The 20923-nt window shown below is 36.4% G+C and overlaps 1 protein-coding gene across 4 annotated transcripts in view; it reads left to right on the top strand.

The window, feature by feature from the left end:
• The first annotated feature begins 7946 nt into the window (after positions 1 to 7946).
• The window catches only part of LOC117432359 (PHD and RING finger domain-containing protein 1-like), a 29757-nt gene continuing 16780 nt past the window's right edge, over positions 7947 to 20923 (top strand). The window contains exons 1-11 of one of the 4 annotated variants that reach the window (XM_034054160.3): positions 7947 to 8056; positions 10787 to 10904; positions 11966 to 12103; positions 12384 to 12589; positions 12746 to 12829; positions 14219 to 14340; positions 14433 to 14524; positions 16537 to 16730; positions 17126 to 17258; positions 17565 to 17692; positions 20629 to 20822. In XM_034054160.3, the coding sequence (XP_033910051.3) occupies positions 10811 to 10904; positions 11966 to 12103; positions 12384 to 12589; positions 12746 to 12829; positions 14219 to 14340; positions 14433 to 14524; positions 16537 to 16730; positions 17126 to 17258; positions 17565 to 17692; positions 20629 to 20822 (1385 nt within the window). In that variant the 5' untranslated portion in view covers positions 7947 to 8056; positions 10787 to 10810. Of the gene's footprint in view, positions 8057 to 10000; positions 10019 to 10786; positions 10905 to 11965; positions 12104 to 12383; positions 12590 to 12745; positions 12830 to 14218; positions 14341 to 14432; positions 14525 to 16536; positions 16731 to 17125; positions 17259 to 17564; positions 17693 to 20628; positions 20823 to 20923 lie in introns of those variants that run through there. The other 3 variants (XM_034054161.3, XM_034054162.3, XM_059001973.1) reach the window with 3 other exon arrangements.

Genomic DNA, 20923 nt, shown 5'->3' on the forward strand with positions numbered 1-20923 from the left:
ACGTCTCGGAGGGCAGACCTGAGGGAAACAGCAGAATATTAACTGCAGCACTATGAACACGTCAGAAGAGTCAGCACAGGTCTCCCCCCTGTTACAGGGTGTTTTATAGAAATATGTAAAAGTGGTTAAAAAAAGCCTGCATTTGTTGGAAAAGTGAAGACGCTTGATAATAATGATCCAAAGCAAAACACCAACAGAGAATGACAGAGAGTACAGATGATAGTATTTTAAATAGGCAAGAAATTAAATATTACAAAAGTGTGTATGACATAAAGAATCATTTTAATACAGTTGCACTCTGTTCCATGATATTTTTAAGCCAAAATGTGTGCAAGGCAGTTTTATCCAAGAACTACTTGTAAACATTATTCTAGCTGTCGAACAATGTACAAATAACTCAGGAAAGGAGGCTATAAATAGTGATACAAACAAAAGCATATTTTGCAGCTTCCTGGTGTATTAAATGTAAGGAAAGGCTGGATTGTTTCATTGTAGTACTTAAAGTGAGTGCAGCTAACAGCATAGTTTAGAGATAGAAAAAATATGCAGTTTTGAAAGAAATGCATGTATTAAGCAAACATGTTTTCATTTGAAAACATCTGGTACTAAAATCTGCCGTTCCGATTGTCTTCCTTTGTCACCTGGAAAGTGAAATTTGTTATGGTGCGATAACTGATTCTCACAACTTCTGCAAGGTTAACTAAACAGCACGTTTTATTGTGTAGTTTTTCACTGATTTAATGTACAACTCACACTGCCTTACGGCATCCTATCTTAGCAACATGAGCACTACACACACAACTCAAAACACAAACAGGGTTCTGCTGAGCGTTTAACAACCGAACATAACAAAATTGTCCTGACCCCTTTAGGTTTCTAACCAACCAGCTGCTTTCCCCTAACAACTTTGCGAGCCAGTTAAGATGCTTTGACCCTGAACAACTGGGGTAAAATGACCTAGGAAGTAAAGCAGGAACAGAATTCCTAGAAGGCAAGTCCAGAAAACTGATAACTTTTTTTTTCTTTTTACCAAGCACCAAATGTATAGTGAATAAAAGTGCAGGACAGATGAGATTCATGGAATTATCAAGCTGACATACCTATTCAGTGTACATTGAAGACATAAGCCAAAACGTCTTACTTACCTCTCATTATTATAAATACACAAATGGGCTAGTATAAGCGAATTGTGATGTCATCTTCCTCTCTGCAACCTCATTGGCTCAGGTTCTCTTATTTCAATGTTTGCAATACTGAGCATGCAAGCAGCAGGGGTCAGAGGTAAGAAGGTGAATTTAAAGTCTCTTTGTTGAAGAAATTAAGTGCACTGTGTTTGTAATAGAATGAGAAAACCCCTGGCTTCAGCCCAGCTCTCAGGGAAACGTGCTGCCTTAGTGTAGAGGAGGCAATTTGTAGAAACTTGGCCCCAATTCCAATGAAATACTTCCTTTGCGTTGCTGCTGGTTAAACGTTGACTGCTCTTTAGGTCAAATATAGTTCAAGCAGCAGTGTAAATATGAATCTGTCCCTAGTGGATGAAATCCATCAGTCAGCTGTACCATGGAGAACAAATGTGGTACTTCTTAAATCCACCAGAGGGCAGGGTAATGGTTATGCTGATGTACCAGAGGGAATTAGAGGACATGTGAGTTCTTTAAACTTGTTAGTTAGAAAAAATCCCCAGGATGTGATGACTAAAATAGAAAATGATAGTTACAGAAAAAAAAAAAACAACCAGAAGAATACATTAGTTCACTATGTCATAAACATACCCAGTTTCCTTTTTGGTGTAGATATTTTAAGTTGCCTTTGTCTTTCAAACTGTGGAGGGTGTTGTGTGGCTTGTCTCTGATGGTATCCTCAATCATAGATTTTCAGATTTCAGTTTGGACTGTCAGCCCCAGTTAGGATGGCGTGCTGGCAGAACACTCTCCAACACGCTATAATGAAGGAAGTTGGCAGGGTTTTAAATCTTGGACTTTAGAATAAAATATGTAGGAAGAACGTGAGGGCCATCAGAGAAACATTGGAGGCTGGTGAATTATACTTGATCCATGCAAATGATATTGCTGTTTGCATAATATCTAAGTGCAGATTGATGTATACTGCAGCCCGTTTGATACTGAATAAGACTGTGTTTTAAGGACTGGGTTCGTGGTGCAGATGGATATGAGGCTGTGTGGTCCAGTGGTTAAAGAAAAGGGCTTATAACCAAGACGTCCCAGTTCAAATCCCACCTCAGCCACTGACTCACTGTGTGACCTTGAGCAAGTCACTTGACTTCTTGTGCTCCGTCTTTCGGGTGAGACGTATTTGTAAGTGACTCTGCAGCTGATGCATAGTTCACACACCCTCGTCTCTGTAAGTTGTCTTGGATAAAGGAGTCTGCTAAATAAACAAATATAACGTGTCATTTTGAAATAGTAACAAATTACATCAGTGCAATTGCCATGGCATTTTAGAGCTTCATTTCAATGTAGGCCATTAGACTAATTATATATCATACCGTCATAAGATCATGTATTTATGGTTGTGTAATACAGTATCTTTGTGTGGATATGAAATTATCTCTATTAAAAATCCCAAACTGCAAAGTATTTCACTCTAGTGCATAAAAAGGAGGATTTTTCTGGCAACTGAATTTTTCCCATTTTTCATTTTGCCAGTAGAGCAAGGCTTTTTTATACCTCTGATATGTGACAGAAACTTGAAGGCAGCCACAGGATGTTTAAAAGACTCATGGAAAAGGAAACTGTTTTTCCTAGACCAAGTGCAGTGTATTGCAGTGTCCAGACATGCATATTTTTATGGTATCTGCTTTAAAGAAACTCTCTCTGTACTTAACTAGCCCCTAACTTGGACTTGTAAAGTAAATGCACACTTCTACACTATAATAATAGCAAATTGTAGCAAAGTAGTTACTAACTCAAAACCAAGGACTCTGTGGGGATTATGTCATTTAAGTGTTTTTCTTCTTGTATTTTCATTTTCTTGCTCTTTTAAAAACGTTTGTTTAAATTCGGTTATTCTTCACTCATGAGAGGGGTTGCTTATTAAAAGTGTATTTGAAGAGGAGACAATGATCTATTTAGGAACAGTAGTGCAGATTCTACACTAAGTTTGCTCCATAAAGACTTGCACAGGTAATTGTGTCACCTGTTTATACATGGTGTTTGCATTAGTTTGCAGCCAGGCACTACGCCCTATGTAGGCTTAAGAGCAATGCAAATTAGTCAAATTACTCAATTGCACACAAATAATGAGGGTCTCAATGAGCACATTGGTCTATTTAACAGCTGCAATTGCACAGTTAGGAGTACAGAGAGCAGTAGTCGCTGTATGATATTACAAACCAAAAAAAGTTAGAGGGAGGGCAGCAAAGTCCTCTTGGTGCACGGAACTGAAAAGACAAGTTTTCTGAGAAGAGAGTACTGGGGTGGGACATTAATTGCCCACTCATCCCACTAAATATCTTGGTATCCCCACATAGATCATCTTTAAATAGGCCAAAATGATTTTAATGGGCAATCTGTTCTACAAGTTCACTTAAAGCAATCTGTGTGGTTACAACTTGTTTCCTGAATATTATTAATTTGCTAGCAATGCAGAAAGCATGTAGTCTTTGTTTCAACCTCAAAAATGTGTTTCTGCATTGAAGACTACCAATGCTTGTATCATAACTTGATTAGTATTTCAAGCTGTGGTACAAGTATTTTACAGCATCTGTGATTCCTATGTGCTGTAAAATGCTCTAAAAATTCCAACTGTGGCTTATCCTGGCAGGGTATAGGTTGTTCAAATGAACCCCTACGTTGAAAACCTGAAATTACATATTGAACAGGGACACATTATGATGCTGTTGGCTTCTACATTTACACACAAACACACACACACAGAAACTGAACAAGGCCTGGTGCATTTATTAAGCTTTATTGGGTAACTTTCTACCACCACCCTGGACAACTCAGTTGATATGTATCGTTTAAATCCATCCTACCGATAGCAGTAATTAACAATTATCCCACAAAATAACTGCAAAGTGGTAAACAAATGATGTATTCAAAGGTAATATTATACATTATTTCTTTTTACAATCCACTGTTATAAACAATATTTTAAAAATCCATAAATATACACAGCAAATCCTAATCTAACGGACTGCGGTTATTTCATGCTTATTTTTTAATGTTTATTATTGTTTGTTTTGTTATTTGGTACTTTTAAAAAGCTGTGTAAGAACCCTAAACAAGTTTACAACTGTAAATTTGCATTTTTTCAGTTTTCTTATGCCTTTCCCCTGGTTATAATATGCGTTTACCATACCGCTTTTGTCCTAGGACTCCTTCTGTCTTGAGCTGCAATCCCTCTGTATATCACACACGTTATAGAAGCAGGCAGCACTGCCTCCTGATGCTCACAGCTGTAACTTACGTGATGTCCGAAAAGCAGGTTAGCCGCTGTCACACGCACAGTGGAATCAAAAACAAGCGCAATGTGCGTTAGTCAGTGGCTTTCCTACTGCTGGATGCAGCCTGGTCGTTCTTACTGTAGCGGTTCTGTAAATATAATAACATACTTGCCAACATTTGCAAACTTCTTTTTTTTCTATGGGTAAATATCCGGACATTCTTTCTATGCATCGGGACGCGGTACATTTGCTATGAAATCGGGACTGTACCGACCATATAGGGACTGTTAGCATGTATATAATAATAATAATAATAATAATAATAATAATAATAATAATAACAAACTTGCAACATACAATGTAAAAAATATCCCATAACAAAACGTAATTCATTATTACGCAGTACTTTACAAAACGTAATTCATAGTACTTTTTTTGAATAACGTTTGAAATGTACCTTCCGTGCAGGTTTAACAGTTCAGTCCGTTCAACATCCATAAATAAACCCTTGATTACACTTTCATCATGTAATTAGCAAAGCATTTTTGACATTATCAGAATATACTGAGTTTGTGTAGTGTTGCATGTAGAAATTGAAATCAATTAGTATTGGCTTTAAAATGACATTTTACTAAAAGACTGACACAATTTTGAACTTCAGGCTTTTAAAGTATAGTTTTAGAAATATAAATATATTATGCTTTCCGACATATTAATACAAATATGAAATATATTTATTATAAATTGAACCCCCGGTTGTTTTTTTCTTTTTAGAAGTTCGTATAATTTTATAGGGCAAAACCACAGCATATTCTTTGTAACAATCCTATTTAACCATTTAAAAAAAATAATACAAAATAACAAAAACAATATAATTTCAAATATAATACTTACCTTAAATTATTCAGAACTCCTTGCATTTTAAAAATAAATACCATTTGATCAATTGTAGTTGATTATTAAAACAGTGTTGCACGTTTTTTTCTTTTCTTCTTTAATAGAGCAGATAAAGTTACATTTCTTTACTATCACTGCACTCTTCTTAACACTGAACTTTACTTCAGTTACAATACCAGCCCGCCCACACCTCTCCCAGTAACACAACCGTCCCTGACTATACGCATTCACAGGCGTCTGGGTTAACCAATCAAAAGCAGCAGCTGCGTTCCTATTCCCGCCTTATTCAAAGCCTCCTCTTATCACCAGTTTACAGAGGCGTGTCTTCATCGGTATGAGTTTGGTGGATTTCCATGAGTTATAGTTGAGGCGAGGAGCGTTCATTTCTGCACGTCTTACTGTGGGAATAAACCATTTTCACCCAATCTACTTCCTGCTACCAGCGACTATTCACTTATATATATTGACGCAGTGAAAGACTCATATTAACAGAGGTTACCACAGGACAAACTGGAGGCGGGGTTCTGTCTATTCGCGAAAGCACCGTACAATTCGTAAAGCGCTCTACCCGTGTTTCTATATAGTGGTTGAACTCTGTCCACTTGTATGATTTTACCATTAGAACAGTGCCAGTATGCACGTAGTTCAGATACAGCACGATAATATTCAGCGTCAGGAAAAACCCCGAGTAGGATGCGTCTAAAACAGAAGCCTGAAAACATCACTTCAATATTAGAAAAACAGGAAGCTAAAGGACACAAAATGAGGCCATATTTAATTGCTTAATGGTTAGTTAAAAACAGAAGCAAGGAACCATAGTACAAATTGGTTCTAGCAATACGTTAAAAAACAAAAACATTACAGTACTTCATAATAATAATCTAGAGTAGAGGTGCCTGCACGTATTAAGTTAATACAGATAAATGCCAGCCAAGAAATATTAAGACAATCTTTTTGTAATTCACTAATATTGTATTCCTTTTTTTGTTTTTGAATAATATTTTACTGAAATGTATAATAAAGACACTAGTCATCTCCAAAACCAACAATGGTTATTAAAAAAAAAAAAAAACAACATTTAAAACACTAATTGATTATCCATTTCATCATATACAACGCACATGGTCAAAGAATAAGAAGAAAGAAAGAAAGAATCTTATGATGACCCACAATAAATTGTCATCTGTAATCTCAAAGTGGCAAATATATTGTTACATGTGTTCTATTTATTTTACCTCAGGGGGTCCCAGGTTCCACAGACTTCCTGTGAGGAAAGGCAAGCAAACTGAGGACTTTGTTTGGCCTAGTGTACAACTAGATGTCTGTTTTAAAATGAAAATCCATGTTTGCTATAACGTGTTTCTTTCAAAACTGCACACCTGAGATCTGTGTAGCTAATGGGTGAGATGCATGGGGTTATTTTGCGAGCAACAATTACTTTAGAGTAATGTTCTGACCAATACGTGTTTTCAAAAATGTAATTTTTGTGGTCTCAATTTAGTCCAAACTACACAACAAACGTCATTGGCATTGTTTGAGAGAGGTCCAGGGCTGAATGACAGCGTTTTCACAGAGCTGAGGAGAAGCTGTCTTGGAACTGTGCCTGATAAAAAGAAAAGTAAAAAGGGTTTTTATTGTTATATTGATATTTTACCTCTTTTATCTGTTGTATGGGGTGTTACCTTTTCAGAAAGCCAGTAACGATCGAATTGTATAGGAGTTCTTTACTTATTACACCATTTTCATAAATAGACTCCTATGGCAACTTATTTTAAAATAATTTTAAAATAAAGAATATTAGAATATTAGACGTGTGATAGAACCCAGTTTGTTTTATGCAGCTAATTCCAGCCCATGGTTGATTCATAGTGTTTTACGTACAATATGCATGTATCAGTTGATGCTGTATATACAGTAACAAATGTAGGAAAAGGTTATTACTGTGCAGATTTGTGACCTCAGCAGCAGTAGTAATACAGGCCTCAAGGTAAAGCCTTGCTTTACATTTACCTCTTTAGAATGTTAGTAAGAGCCACCCTTGGGTTATGTAATTTTTTTTGTTCAAAATTAAAAGTACATTTTTTAATATAGTATTTTCATTTGTTTCTGAAAAAATAATGATTACACACTTCATCAAACTGTAAGGAGACAGTTTTTAACTTAATTGGACCCCACCAATGAGCTGCACATAGGAAACCAATGATTTAAAATCAGTGTTCTTCCCTTTCATTAGTATTAGCAATGTTACCACACACACTCAATGTGACTCAATGTTGCAAGGCACAAGTGTATTCAAAATAGATCCTCATATAGAATTTTTTTAAATCCCCTATTCTGCAACAACTGCCATCTGGTGGCATCTACTAGAAACTACACAAGCTACTGAACGAAATGTGAAACTTAAAGGTGCAGTGACCCACACAACCATGTTATAATTGTATACTTTTGTACAGGCGGTTCATACATGATAGTAATAATAATTATAGGAATTAATATTTGAGTAATCTCGGCAGTATGATATACAAGTTTGGAATTTAAATGTTGACTTTCTACTGGTGCGGTTACTATTGTTTCTTAGGTAGTATTGTATGGCTTAAATATGTACTATCCCTTTAAGTGTGTAACAGTAATTCGAGCACGTTCTATCATTTCCGTCGTTGAGACCAGCAGCCGCCTGTGTCAGTCAACACACGAACTGTGGACAGCAAAACACCCAAAATAAACCTAACCTGATTCAAAGCCCAGCGTAGGGTAGGTCCGAAACGCTTTTAAGTACAGTATTTTATTTAAAACAAGAGGGGGAGGAGGGAAATACTTTGTAGAGCTTCAAAGGAGTACCTGAATGGCTGATAAAATGTTTAAAATCACATTTCAACGTTAGGTGCACATATTAGTCAAAATAAAGAGGCCTCGTCAACAACAAAACAAGCATGGCTGATAAAAAAAAACGTCTTGAATTCGCGTGTTTTATACTGGTTTTGAGGGATTGAAGTGAATGTGTTGTGGTTTTATGAAACCTGTCCAAATCTTGTGCTGTATTTACGTTTGCGACGTGAAATAAAACGAAACCGACAACAAACGTGTGTTTTTTTGCAGGCTGATAAACATAGATACATAATTGGCTGTACTGTGAAATAGTTGTATTTTATTCTTCTTTGTGAATAAACTGGTTTTAGTTTGATTAATTACCTGCATTTTTTCATTGTTTGGTCAGCTTGAGTTGTGTTCATTACACTATACATACACTTAGACATTGAAACAATAAATTAATACAATACACGGAAACGCACGTTTTTTGTAAGTAGTTTAGTTTCAATGCATACCGATTCATTGCAAGTCGCTTACCTACATTGTATAGGCAATGCTGACCCGACTGCCGTGGAAACTACCATAGATTTGGAAGAATTAGTAACAAACATTAGTTAATTTGTATGTATTTTTTTTTGTTTGTTCAACAATTGTTATTAAAACGGTAAAAATTGTTCCGATAACATGAGGGTATTAAGCATATTATAAAACGAGTTATATGTGTATACAACCTACACTGCAATATTGTAGAGACTGGAACATTAACAAGTTTTGCTCAAGAAATCAACAGGAAAGATTTCAAATAGCATAGGTACCAAAGATTTGCTAGTTCTGGCAATTGACCATTGTAAATAAATAAATTACAGTAACCAATTAAGAGTGCATGCACAAGTTGTGATATTTTTAGTTTTACAGTACAGTTCACCAAATAACCTCCTAGACCAACACCTAAAAATGTGAATGAATAAATAACCACCCAATAAGCACAAGGGGGTTGATTCAGTTGATCCTAATACTGCCAATGAGAATTCAAATTTGCTTACCAATTTATAAAATGTAAACAGTGTTTCTTCAATGCACTGCTGTCTGCAGTACATTTAGATAATGCCAGAGATGGTACTATTTTGTGATTTAAATACAGTATGTAAATATTTAATTTTGCCATTGTTTATGTAAATTGGATAGATCCCAAGATCCCACCAATAATTGCAATGTTTTCAAATTACTTTATAAGCTGAAGGTTCAACCGAGAATGGTTTTAGTGAAAGCCTGATAGAGTAGTTTATGCCAGTTTCTGCAGGTGTACTCAGAAGTTGGTTTCACAGTTTAGTGACATTTTTTAAAATGAGAACATTTGTTTTGTGAAACCAGTACCCAACTAAATTAGAAGATCTATTGTGCATGTAAAACAAATGCTAGAGTATACAGGTTGTATGTCAAATGAGGAATAAGTTAAAACTCTGGAAACTTGAAAACACAAAGTTAAAAAAAAAAAAAAAAGTTTTCCTAATACGAAAATCACAAGGATGTGCACAAATGATTATCCTCATAGATCTATTTCTGGACAGTGGGTGGGTATATTTGTGTTTTGGGTGAACACTTTGTTATAACAATCAGCTATTGTGTATGTTGACCCTACCATTATGAAGGAGTATACAAAAACTAACACAATAAAAGTATGACAGTCTCTTTCTGGTTTTTACAAATACATCTGCAGTATTTGCTGTAGCAGCTTTAGCTCCAATCAAATTGCTGTCAAACATACACATTTGTTGTAACCCTGGGAGTGAGTTTCAGAATGACACTTGGCTGTCCAAAACCTGGATATCAAAATCTGTGTTGCAAGAAGACTTTGGGTAATGGAGCGTGTGCTTTAATTCTATAAGCACTATAAATATAATTGAGGTTAGTTAATTACACATTTAATGAAAAAAAGGTAGCTTGCTGGGGTCATTTATTTTGTGCCATGTATGGTTGCAGAGAAGAGGAACAAATACACATGAATTGTCTGCTGTGTGACTTGTCAGGAAATCTACTGTGTGCAACAGTGTGTTGTTTGTATAGACAGTAGGTACATTGCCAGTTGGCCTTCATTTGTTGTCCAGATCCTCTAGGTTATTGCACACTGTACAGAGTAGACTGTAAGAAGTTGCATAAATGGGAAATGTTCAATATTAGTGGGATTCCCCATGTTATAGGTAAAGCACTTGGTGTTGTATCAGAATATTCCCTGTCTTGTCAATATTTCTGACACATGTAAGAACGGTTTTAGGCATTGGTACATTCCAGTTCTCACATTTTCTGGCACAGCATTATTTGGGGAATTCAATGACTCATTCTACTTGTTGAGATTTAAATATGATTTGTTATTATGGCCCTCTTGTATTACAGTTATTATGTTCCTTGTGAAACCAAAGTTTCTGTCTGTCCTCTTTGTATTAGGCCTATACCAAAAACAAAACAGAGAGCACAGGAGTTGTGTCTATGTGAAGTGCTTCATCAGTAAGCAGTGTTTTTAGAACAGGTGTCATTATAAGTGTCATTCTCAGCCATGCTTTATGTGCCATCCCATTGCGGTATAACAGAACGGCTAACCTCTATAAAACAAACACTGGGAAAGCAGTAGACTAATGAACTATGTAACTAACTGATTTTTTTTTTTCAATTTTGCAGTGATCATTTTTCTAATGACCAGCCATGGATGATGAGGACAGCCAGGATGAACTCATTAATAAGAATGCGTACCTAGGCAAAGGCAAAAGACAAAGTGCTTCCATACTCAGTGACGAAGGTAAGTCATAAAGCAAACTGGTCATAAGAACAGAGAAATTAATTACAACTATGTATTCAAGTATGATAAAATGCATACCCTAACTTAAACCTTTGTTTTAAAATAAAATGCATCCTAAGGAGTGAAAAGCTGAAGTCGTGTCTGTTATATTACTCTTGGTAGACCTAATGAAAAATAAATAATGATGCTAAACTGACTAAAAGAGCCAAACACAAAAGTATTGAAAGAAAATTAAATATTAGGTGTGGTCCCGAACCATTGTGAAACTATAATAAGCAGTAAACTGGGCAAAGCTGCTAAACAAACAAAGGGACGCTACCGACATGGACCAACTAGTAATAGTAATTTGAGGAAGACCGTGCTTACCAGAATTTGAAAAATAAGCATGTGAATTCAAAGGGGCATTGTAGCCCACAGCCTGAAGTCTTAGTTCAAATATCTGAAAGCTGTTTTAAATGTGTTTCTATAAGCAAGTCAGTTTATTTACTATGCGTATATTGAAATTAGTTTTGTTTGTCGGATTACTTTGTTGCTGCATTCTACCGGCATGTTGATTGGATTCAAGTGCACGGTCTTATCTATAAACTCATATGTATACAACACGATACAATTTGCTTTTATATAGCACTCTTCATGCAGAGCATCCCAGGGCGCTTTACAATACAAACTCATTCATATTTTTATCATTAGAACCAAATCAAATTAAAAATAATAAAAGTAAAGAAAGTCTGGATTAATCGTATTGACAGTAACTCTTCGAGATGACTTTTCAAAACATGAAACTCGAAAGTATTCAACCACCTATCCTGGTTTGTTGTGCTTTTGGTTGTGACTGCCCTTTTTAACACATTTGGTATTGTCGTTTTTCAAAAACTGCAGCGACTATGATATGCTGTTCCACATGCTGTGATGTGGGTCCTGTTATAACCTAGTGTGTCGCCGTCAGGAGCACTGCAGTCAGTGATGTCAGGCTGCTTTAGAATTGTATAAGGAAGCAGTATAGCTTTAAGCACGATTGACTGTATAAGCCTCCCCCTCCCCCCCTCCCCCACCATGGCCAGATGAATTAAGTGATGAAGATGGGGACGAACCTGAAGAAGGAGACACAGAAAGTGAAGAGGAAGAGGAGGATGGTGATGGTGACGATATAGATGATGATGATGATGATGATGATGATGAGGAAGAAGAGTATAGTGATGGTAAAGAAAACGTTTATTGTGTTTTTTCAAATACTGATTCACAAATGACACCATTCATAAAACATCTTCAGTGTAATGCCTAATGTTCAGTGACTGTGGTATTAGCAGAGGAGTTTAACACTTGACAAGATCTTGAATCCTAAAAAACCTGCTGCTGACGGAGAAGTGTACGTTTTTAAGACTTTTTCCAGGTGGCCTGCAATCCACAATGGGGTATCTAGGAGAGCTCAGTGATTCTAATTGATTGTCTCTGATTGTCATCCATGTTGATTGTGTTTAGATGCTGAAGAAGATGAGATTGAAGGAGCAGAGAAGGAGTTGGAGGGGGCAGTCGGAGGGACAGAGGCTAAGTTTGTTGGCCTGAGTTCGGACGAAGATGCTGAAAACTGCCCCATCTGTCTCAACACTTTCCAGGAGCAGGCCTTGGGAACTCCGGAGAGCTGTGCACATTATTTCTGTCTCGACTGCATCTTAGAGTGGTCAAAAGTAAGTGCTTGTTATGTATAAAGGTTTGCTAAATTGTTGTCATTTTGAAATAATAGAGAAAAATACTCTTCTATCACCCACCAACAATTGTGTGAAGTCTACCTCATTATATTACTTGGAACAGAATTTGATAGGTGCTGTTTTTTACTTTTATAGAATGCTAACTCTTGCCCTGTGGATCGAATCATCTATACAAACATCTGTATGAGATCCTGCTTTGGAGGGAAAATCCTCAAGAAGGTAGGTTTCGGTATTTCATGTACTAGTAGCTGTTGACTACTGTGGCCAGGGTGATGTCCAGTATACATTCGGTACCACGCTCTCCATATTCTTCTGAAAAAATAAAATAAAAGCAGTCTAATGTATTCCTTTAATGACGGTTGTTCTGCCTCGTTATTATTATAGTGATCTCAGTTTCCTTTTAATACTAAAGTTTAAAAATGTAGGAAATTAAACATGTTTGAACGTTTAAACTTTGCATATTTGGAATTTCTGTTACCAGAAAAGACAACATAAGATGCCCTCCATCACGTTTTATAAATTACTGAAACATGTATTTGTGTATAAGACTGTATGTGTACAGCAGTTAATTGTATGTAGAAAGCACAGTGAAGAAATACTGAATATGAAATAAATTGTCTTACACTGTATACCTACTGCTATGTAAACACTAAGGCTAACATCGATCTTTAGCCTGCATATTTATGGTTAAATGTTTAGGCAAAACTTTAAACACCTAACACTTGGCTAACTTTAAACTCTAAACTATTGACACCCCTAATCTCAGTGCAGACCTTTTTGAAGGTTCTCTTAGAGTAAGTAGCTAGGTTCCGAAAAATATAGCGTTACACATCCCCACGTGTTGTTACAACTGTTTAAATAATGTACCTGTAATTTTTCTTTTCATTGTTAACATCCTGACAACTTTTTACACTTATAACTTTAAAGTCTGTTTCAAAGCTCTTTTGAAAATGTCCGCTCTAGTGCACTGATAGTGTAAGGTTTATGGCCCACATGGTCAAACAGGTAACACAGCAATAACGAGCCATGATGTAGTATGGAAAAGAAAAGCCAGAGCACTTGTTATGTTTTTTTTTTTTTTTTTAATCGCTCTTCCTGCAGTGATTTAGAGGACAGATCTCAAACCCCAGGGCACAAGAGTGGCCATTTTGAAAATAGTTTTGAAACAGACTAAAGTTGTAAGTATAAGAAGTTGTCAGGATGTTAACAATGAAAAGAAAACACAGGTACATTATTTAAACAGTTGTAGCAATATGAGTCCTGCACAGGTCCGATTTTTACAACCTAACACGTGGCGACGTATAACGCTATATTTTTTGGAACCCTGCTACTTAAACTCTTTAACATTGGTCTTTATTACCTGAACCAATAATACAGTTATAAATAACAACATCCTTGTATTACTTACTCTAGTGTTGAACCTCAAATCATTTCACTTGTGTTTAACTTATTACAACATAGAAGAATTCTACCTCATTTGCATCAACATCCATCTTAGAATTATTAGCCAATATAATTATAATTGACATCAGTACTAAAAAAAACTTTCCCAACAAAGTAATGATTAGATTTTTCCCAGTTTCCCTTTTTTAATTTGTGTTTTTAAAGATTCCTGTTCAGAATCATGCTGCTGCCAATGAACTGGCAGAGGAGGACCATACACAGTGTGAGGTGTGTGGCAGAAGTGACAGAGAGGACCGCCTTCTCCTCTGTGATGGGTGCGATGCTGGGTATGTAAGCAACAATCTCTTTCCAGGGAAGAAAAGAATACTCCCATTGCTGTTCTGATTGCATGCCACTGAAACCTCTATTTCTATTTAAGGTACCACATGGAATGCCTTAACCCCCCACTGAATGCAGTTCCAGTGGAGGAATGGTTCTGTCCTGAATGCGCTGTTCAAAATGCATCTCATGGTATAATCCTCTTGAATTTGTTTTTAGGAAAGACAAATACATTCTTTACTTGTTTTTGAAATTAGTCATATTTGATGACGAGTATTTTTAATGGAATTATGTATCTTAGGAAGCCAAGATCATCTAAGAGCACAATTACAACTTTCTTGCAAAAGTGTGCTTTTTTCTACCTATTAAATGAGTCCTCATGCTCTGCAAGTATGCATGTTCAGAGTGGTTACACAAATAAAGATATGGTGATGGGTAGGGCTGTCAGTTAAGCCTCAAAATAGCAATCGATTAATTGGGCACACAAAATATAATCGTTGGAATAAATATCGATGATTGTACTGCCCACATACATTTTCGCTCCATTCCTCTCCCCCCGACGTGATTATTTTAATATCATTGCAGTTAAGTAAAAGCTTGTGCACAACAATTGAATGCGTGGGGTAATTATGCCTTGGTAGCGTCAGGAGAAAGAAAAAACACAACATTTGCTAGCAGGTTTAACAAACCAAACAGATTACAGTACTTTGGAATGTAACGTTATTAAATATTGTTAAATATTCATTATATAACATTCATTTTGAAACTCCAAAGAAGAACAAACTATTTACAGTCAGTTTGCTTCAGTGTGCACAATTTATTTACATGCTGTTTGCCAGGAATACAAACCTGTTGTCCTGCTCTGGATTCAAGGTGGCACTTTTTTGTTGTTGTTATTTATAGAATGGACCAGCAAATCAGATACTAGTTAACACGAGCAGCAAGAGAAGAGCATGCCCACTGCTTGTCTGGCAGAAATACTGTAAATAGCGAGGCAGGGCGTTTGGTATAGTTTTGTTAATAAACGTAAATAATGTTATTAACTATGCACGTTCAAAAACGTAATTATTGAATCGATTATCCAGTATTTATATATCGATGTATATAATAAGGAATGGAATCGATTGAAAAATCGATTTTCGATTTAATTGTAGCAGCCCTAGTGATGGGCATTATGCCCTGTAGGTACGTACTGTATGTTACACATAGGTTTGCTTACTTCAAGAGATTGACATTCTTTAGCACAAGTTAGTGAGAGAATCTGAGAATACATGGAGTTGCGTATTCACCCATCTGTTCTTACAAATGGCTATAATTCTTTCTAACTAGTTTAGAAATACTAAAAGGCATACATTTACTGTCCAGTGTTTGAACTAAAAGACGCTGGGAGACTTTAGGTTAGAGCTGATTCAGATGTTCTTGGCCAATACCGATAGCCGATGATTATCTGCCCATATTGGCCGATACTGATAATAAATAGTGCAGGCAAGCTATTGTAAACTACCAAAACAAGACATAGGGCCTATATTTAAACTGTTTCATAATTACAGGTGTTAAAAAATGAACATACATTGTTTACTTCTTGTATTTAAGACAGAAATGAGCAGATAATGTTTACTTGTTGCATTTACTTCAGAGTATGAAGAATAATGTAGTATTATATCGTGTGCTTAACAGCAGTTTATACATTTGTTTTACAAGATAGTCACACAAAAATAACATTTTGCATTTGTACTAGTAAAAACACTTCTGTAGAAAAATATATCTTAGCAGCTAATTGATCCTTTCCTATAGTTTGTACTTTAATGATATAACTGTGATGATGTCACGTAGCCCATTGAAATGACTAGGAGGACGATGCCATTGTATAATTTGGGTCATCAATTTTGAGTAGCATTCACTTCTATGAAACGTGCAACTTGCATAGTGAATAAAAATAAAACTGTGTAACTGTAAATAAACAAAGCCACACTTAGATTAAAGCTTATGTTGTCTGACAGGGACAGTACAGTACTAAAGTCGTAGTACTAAACTATAAGGAATTTTTTTCATTAATTAAATATTAATGTCACATTTATGTCAGTTTCACAGAATGGGATTTTATGAAAACAGGGACAGTTTTAATAGGCAAGCGATTTTTCAAACCTTTCAATTGAAATTAAACTATTCCCTATTTATTTCAGTGTGATGTATATTTTTTTCAGGTGCAGCAGTAGCAGTGGAAGAGGTGAGCGAGGAAGAAGTGGCCGCCCTAGTGGCTGATGCAGTGCCCACCACCAGCCGACTGCGTACCAATACAGGGAGGACACGAGCCATTGCCAGAACTCGTCAGAGCGAGAGGGTCAGAGCCACCGTCAACAGGAACAGGATCAGGATCACACAGGCTCAGACAGCACAGGTATTTCACAGGTTATAGAATGGGGCGGATGTATCGAGGTGCAGTTTGAAAAAAATGTATTAGCCAGGTGAAGTGTGAGCTATGCTATGTTTCAGAAATACTAAAAGAAGCTTAATGACTTTAATGACAAGCGTTTTGACTAGATGTCTTTCGCAATGTCTTTTTGGATGGTTACATGGTTAAAGGATATAAAAAAAAATCATCAATCCAGCTTTTTGACACTGATTAAATCAAAACATGATGGTTTCAACAGAAATGTTTGTGGTGGTTTAGCTTTCTCTTTAGTGATTTGTATTTTATTGATCACTGCAATTATATAAAATGCTACAGGTGCCTTGCAATTATGTTGACAGAAAAAAAAAAAAACATGTGCAATGAATGCTTTACTGTTTTAGCATGTTCCCAGGTATCTAATGGAGTCCTCCATGCTTGATGATACAATTAACTCTGTTGTTGCTGGTCTCAACACGGCAGTATACATTCGTCCTCTAACACCACGAGCAGGAACCACAAGGAGAAGGAGAAGAGGTAAGCAGAGGTTGGGGGTTGTATCATGAGAAGCAAACTGGAAAAATGTAAGTAGAGTATTATTTCAAATGACTAGACAACAGCAGGCAGTGGTTTGGATTTTGTGTTAAATTACTTAATAATCTGACATTTAGTGAAATGTTGCTTCCTGCCTACTATCCCCTGCAGTCCATGACATGTTAAGTTTAACTAAGTGTAGAATCACTGTATATAATTTGAGGACTAAAAGTGATTCCAACAGCATACTGTTAAAGTTCACATTGTGTTAAATAAACTTCTTCATTATCTTTTGTATGATGTCCACAGCTAAGAGAAGAAAAACCACAAAACCCCAATGGAAAACAACTAAAACTGGAACAACAAAATCTACCACAGGAAAAGGCACTAAAAGGCGTAAGCGCCGAATTAAGAGGAGACGTTCCAAGAAAGAAAGGGTAATTTAAGGAGTTTTATTTATTTTCAATGGTAAACCTAAAATAACCTCTAGATAAGTTAACTAATTTCAGGGCATCCCACTGCATATATTTGGTGTTGCCAAATAATAAACGCACTCTTTTGGTGAAAGACCGCGGGGCCTAATGGATAAGGCGTCTAACTTCGAATCAGAAGATTGAGGGTGCGAGTCCCTTCGTGGTTGTTTTTTTTTATTTTAGATTTTATTTAATTGTGTAACTTGTATTTCAGATCAAATAATACAATGTAAGTCAGTGTACATGTTTCTGCGTTTTAAAAAGTGATATAGGCTCTTTTCCTTTAGTGTGGTAAGGAAAATAATTTAACTTAAATATAGAAATATGTTCTACATCAGTGTGATCCCGTTAGAAATGTAGCTAATGTATAGTCCAGTAGTTTAAATACAGTATACCAATGTCAGTGGTACTCAATCACTGAGGACAATACATCAAAACAACTCCTCGTGGGTAAGCAGCTTGTTATATGATCATGATTATGTTTACTCAAGGCTGCAGAATCCTATTTTACTAAAGTGTACTTGAGAAGCAATCGTCTTGTGAGGGTGCCTAGTTTAACTGTGGTCCAGTGTTACATGTAATGGTCTTTAAATTAAAATGACATTACAGTACAGTATTTTACTGTCAGGACTACCATTGCATTTAAACATCTGTGGCTTACATATTTTCAGTTGCGATGCAAATCACAGTTTTTCACTAAGAGGAGATGCAAAGCTCCACAATGCCCCCCCCCCCCCCCCCCCCCCCGATCCATCACCACGCAACGCAATCCCCCTCCCTTTACATGCATATCACACAATAACACTGCTGTACTCAGTATGTATTCAATGAATGTGTATTCACTTAATTAAAACAAATTTCCACTAACAGAGAACACAAAAAATACCTGTACAATGCTTTGAACAGGATGCCTTCACTGATGACATCAGACCAGAAACACAGACTCAGGAAGTACGGGTGAGAGCTGAAACGCTACGGCGTTCAGCTGCTTTTATTGAATAATAAAACAAAAGATTTAAACAAACAACAAAATACTACAAAACAAAAGGGCACGTTGGCCAAACAAATATAAATAAACAAATAAGCGTGCTGGTTTTACCCCAGCACGATACTTAGCAGTTGTTTTCGCTCGCTCGCTCAAAAGCCGTCTCGTCTCTGACACTCTCCCTCCGAGCACGGACAGCTGCAGAATCTTATATTCTGGCGGAGGGGTTAATTGGCTGTTAATTATCTTATTACCCCTCGGCCACAGTCTGCACGAGTTTAATAAGGATGCGTGACTGTCAGCTAGTTAAATAAATCACTAGCTGATCAGTCACGCATCCTCACGGTTTTTAAAAAATACAAAAACAATAACAAATACACGGCGCTTTTATCCGCGCCGCAAACAATAATACAAAAACAATGCACAAATGTATAGGGGCGGGACACTCCGCCACAAATGCAGTCGCGCGTCTTTCTTTTTCCGGACATGTCGACATGCATAAGCTGCATGACTTGCTTTTTTTTCTTTTTTTTTTTTTATACTACACACGCGGTGTACGTCCCTAATCATGCGAGATGTGATCAAATTCAAATTCAGAAACAGCTTTACTGGTTGTACACGTCATTGCACTTGATGCAGTATCGTATTACATGCAGTCAGTTTGCCCCGAAATGATTCTTATAAGCGGAGCTAGTTGCAGTAGTTCCTGTTCTCCTGTGTTTCAATAATAGCCCACACAGTGCTTTTTCTGGTAGTTTCTCCTTTTTCGTTTAGTTGTATCTTTGCCATTTTGAGAATTGCTGTACTCGTTAGTTTTAACCATTTTTACTTTTTTGAATCACAAATTTCCAATTTATTTTTCAGTACTTGATGATTATGTATTTACTTACTCCATAATTATCATCAGGTGTTGGTTTTCAGTCATGATAATTGTCAATAATTAGCATCTAATGGCTTTCATGCGAAATATGTTGATTGCCCAAATACTTTTGTCAAAGTTTGAAATTAGTTTTTGCATGTTATTTTAATTTTATCCCTGTTATGTAATAATTTGTTGTTTTATTATAAAGCTGAATCTCTCATTTATATCTTTCAATAGAACAATTAGAAATTCTAGAAATCACTTTTGTTGTTTTTTTTAAACTGCCCAAATTCCTTTGTCTGCGATATATAGATTATTGCATCTGACAAAGAAAAGTCTTGTACTTGTATTAATGTTTTCAAATCTTTTTACTCAATAAAAACGGCTGTCTCACCTTACTTGTTTTTGCCGTTCACGAACTCGTGTATAATTACCGTACACCGTAAATTTTGGTGGAGAATTTATTTTGGCTTTATTAGCGGTTTTGATTGGATCGCAAATTATACGTAGCGATCCCGCCTTCTGGCAGACTGGTATGCAGAACAGGTTAAAGAAGCGTTGGACAAGGGGAATAATGTGCCAGATATCAATACATTCTCTAATAATATTTTCCTGTTGTAGAGTTTTGTCTCCTGTAAAAGAAAACACAAGCCGAGCTTTAACTTTGTTATAGCAGTGGGATCAGTGTTTATTTTACAGTAAGGGTGCACACTTGTTGGCTGTGGCACACTAATATAGGTCGGTAGCCCGTCCCATACAATCATACATACAGGTTTATACGGTTAGTAGTGTATCCTGTGGCTCAATGTGAATGGTGTTGGGGTAATAAATTCCTTTTTGAGTTCACCAGCCAATACAAATATTACTATTTCTGTTTATTTTGTTTGTATCACTTGTAAATAAATGTGTTACAACAAGACAGCCGCTTTAATAAATAACCACTTTTGATCATGTAACTTCAGTCTCAAGTCAGCTTCCCGCAATACCACCAGACCTTGGCAACAACGCCTTCACACCTGTGTAATATTTCAATCACACCCTTTTCATTTTTAGCAGGTAAGAAAGGACACAACTGCACGCTCCCGTATTGCTAAAAACCTGGGGATTGGTAAGCCACTTCATGGGCTCTCAATTCCATCTGTGTACAGACAAGTGGATGCTAGCTTGGGAGGCATGAGGTCAGATATTGGAGCTGCACCCCTGTCAGTCTATGGAAACCCATTTCAGTTGGATTCATTTGATGACAGGCAAGTATCTTTGCTTAAAGCTTACCTTTTTATTTATTTAATATCTTGGAAAGAATGTAGGGGACTGACAGCATAGGAAACTGAAGATCCCCCTATGCAGA

Source organism: Acipenser ruthenus, chromosome 27, assembly GCF_902713425.1.
Source record: "Acipenser ruthenus chromosome 27, fAciRut3.2 maternal haplotype, whole genome shotgun sequence".
NCBI classification, from domain to species: Eukaryota; Metazoa; Chordata; class Actinopteri; order Acipenseriformes; family Acipenseridae; genus Acipenser; species Acipenser ruthenus.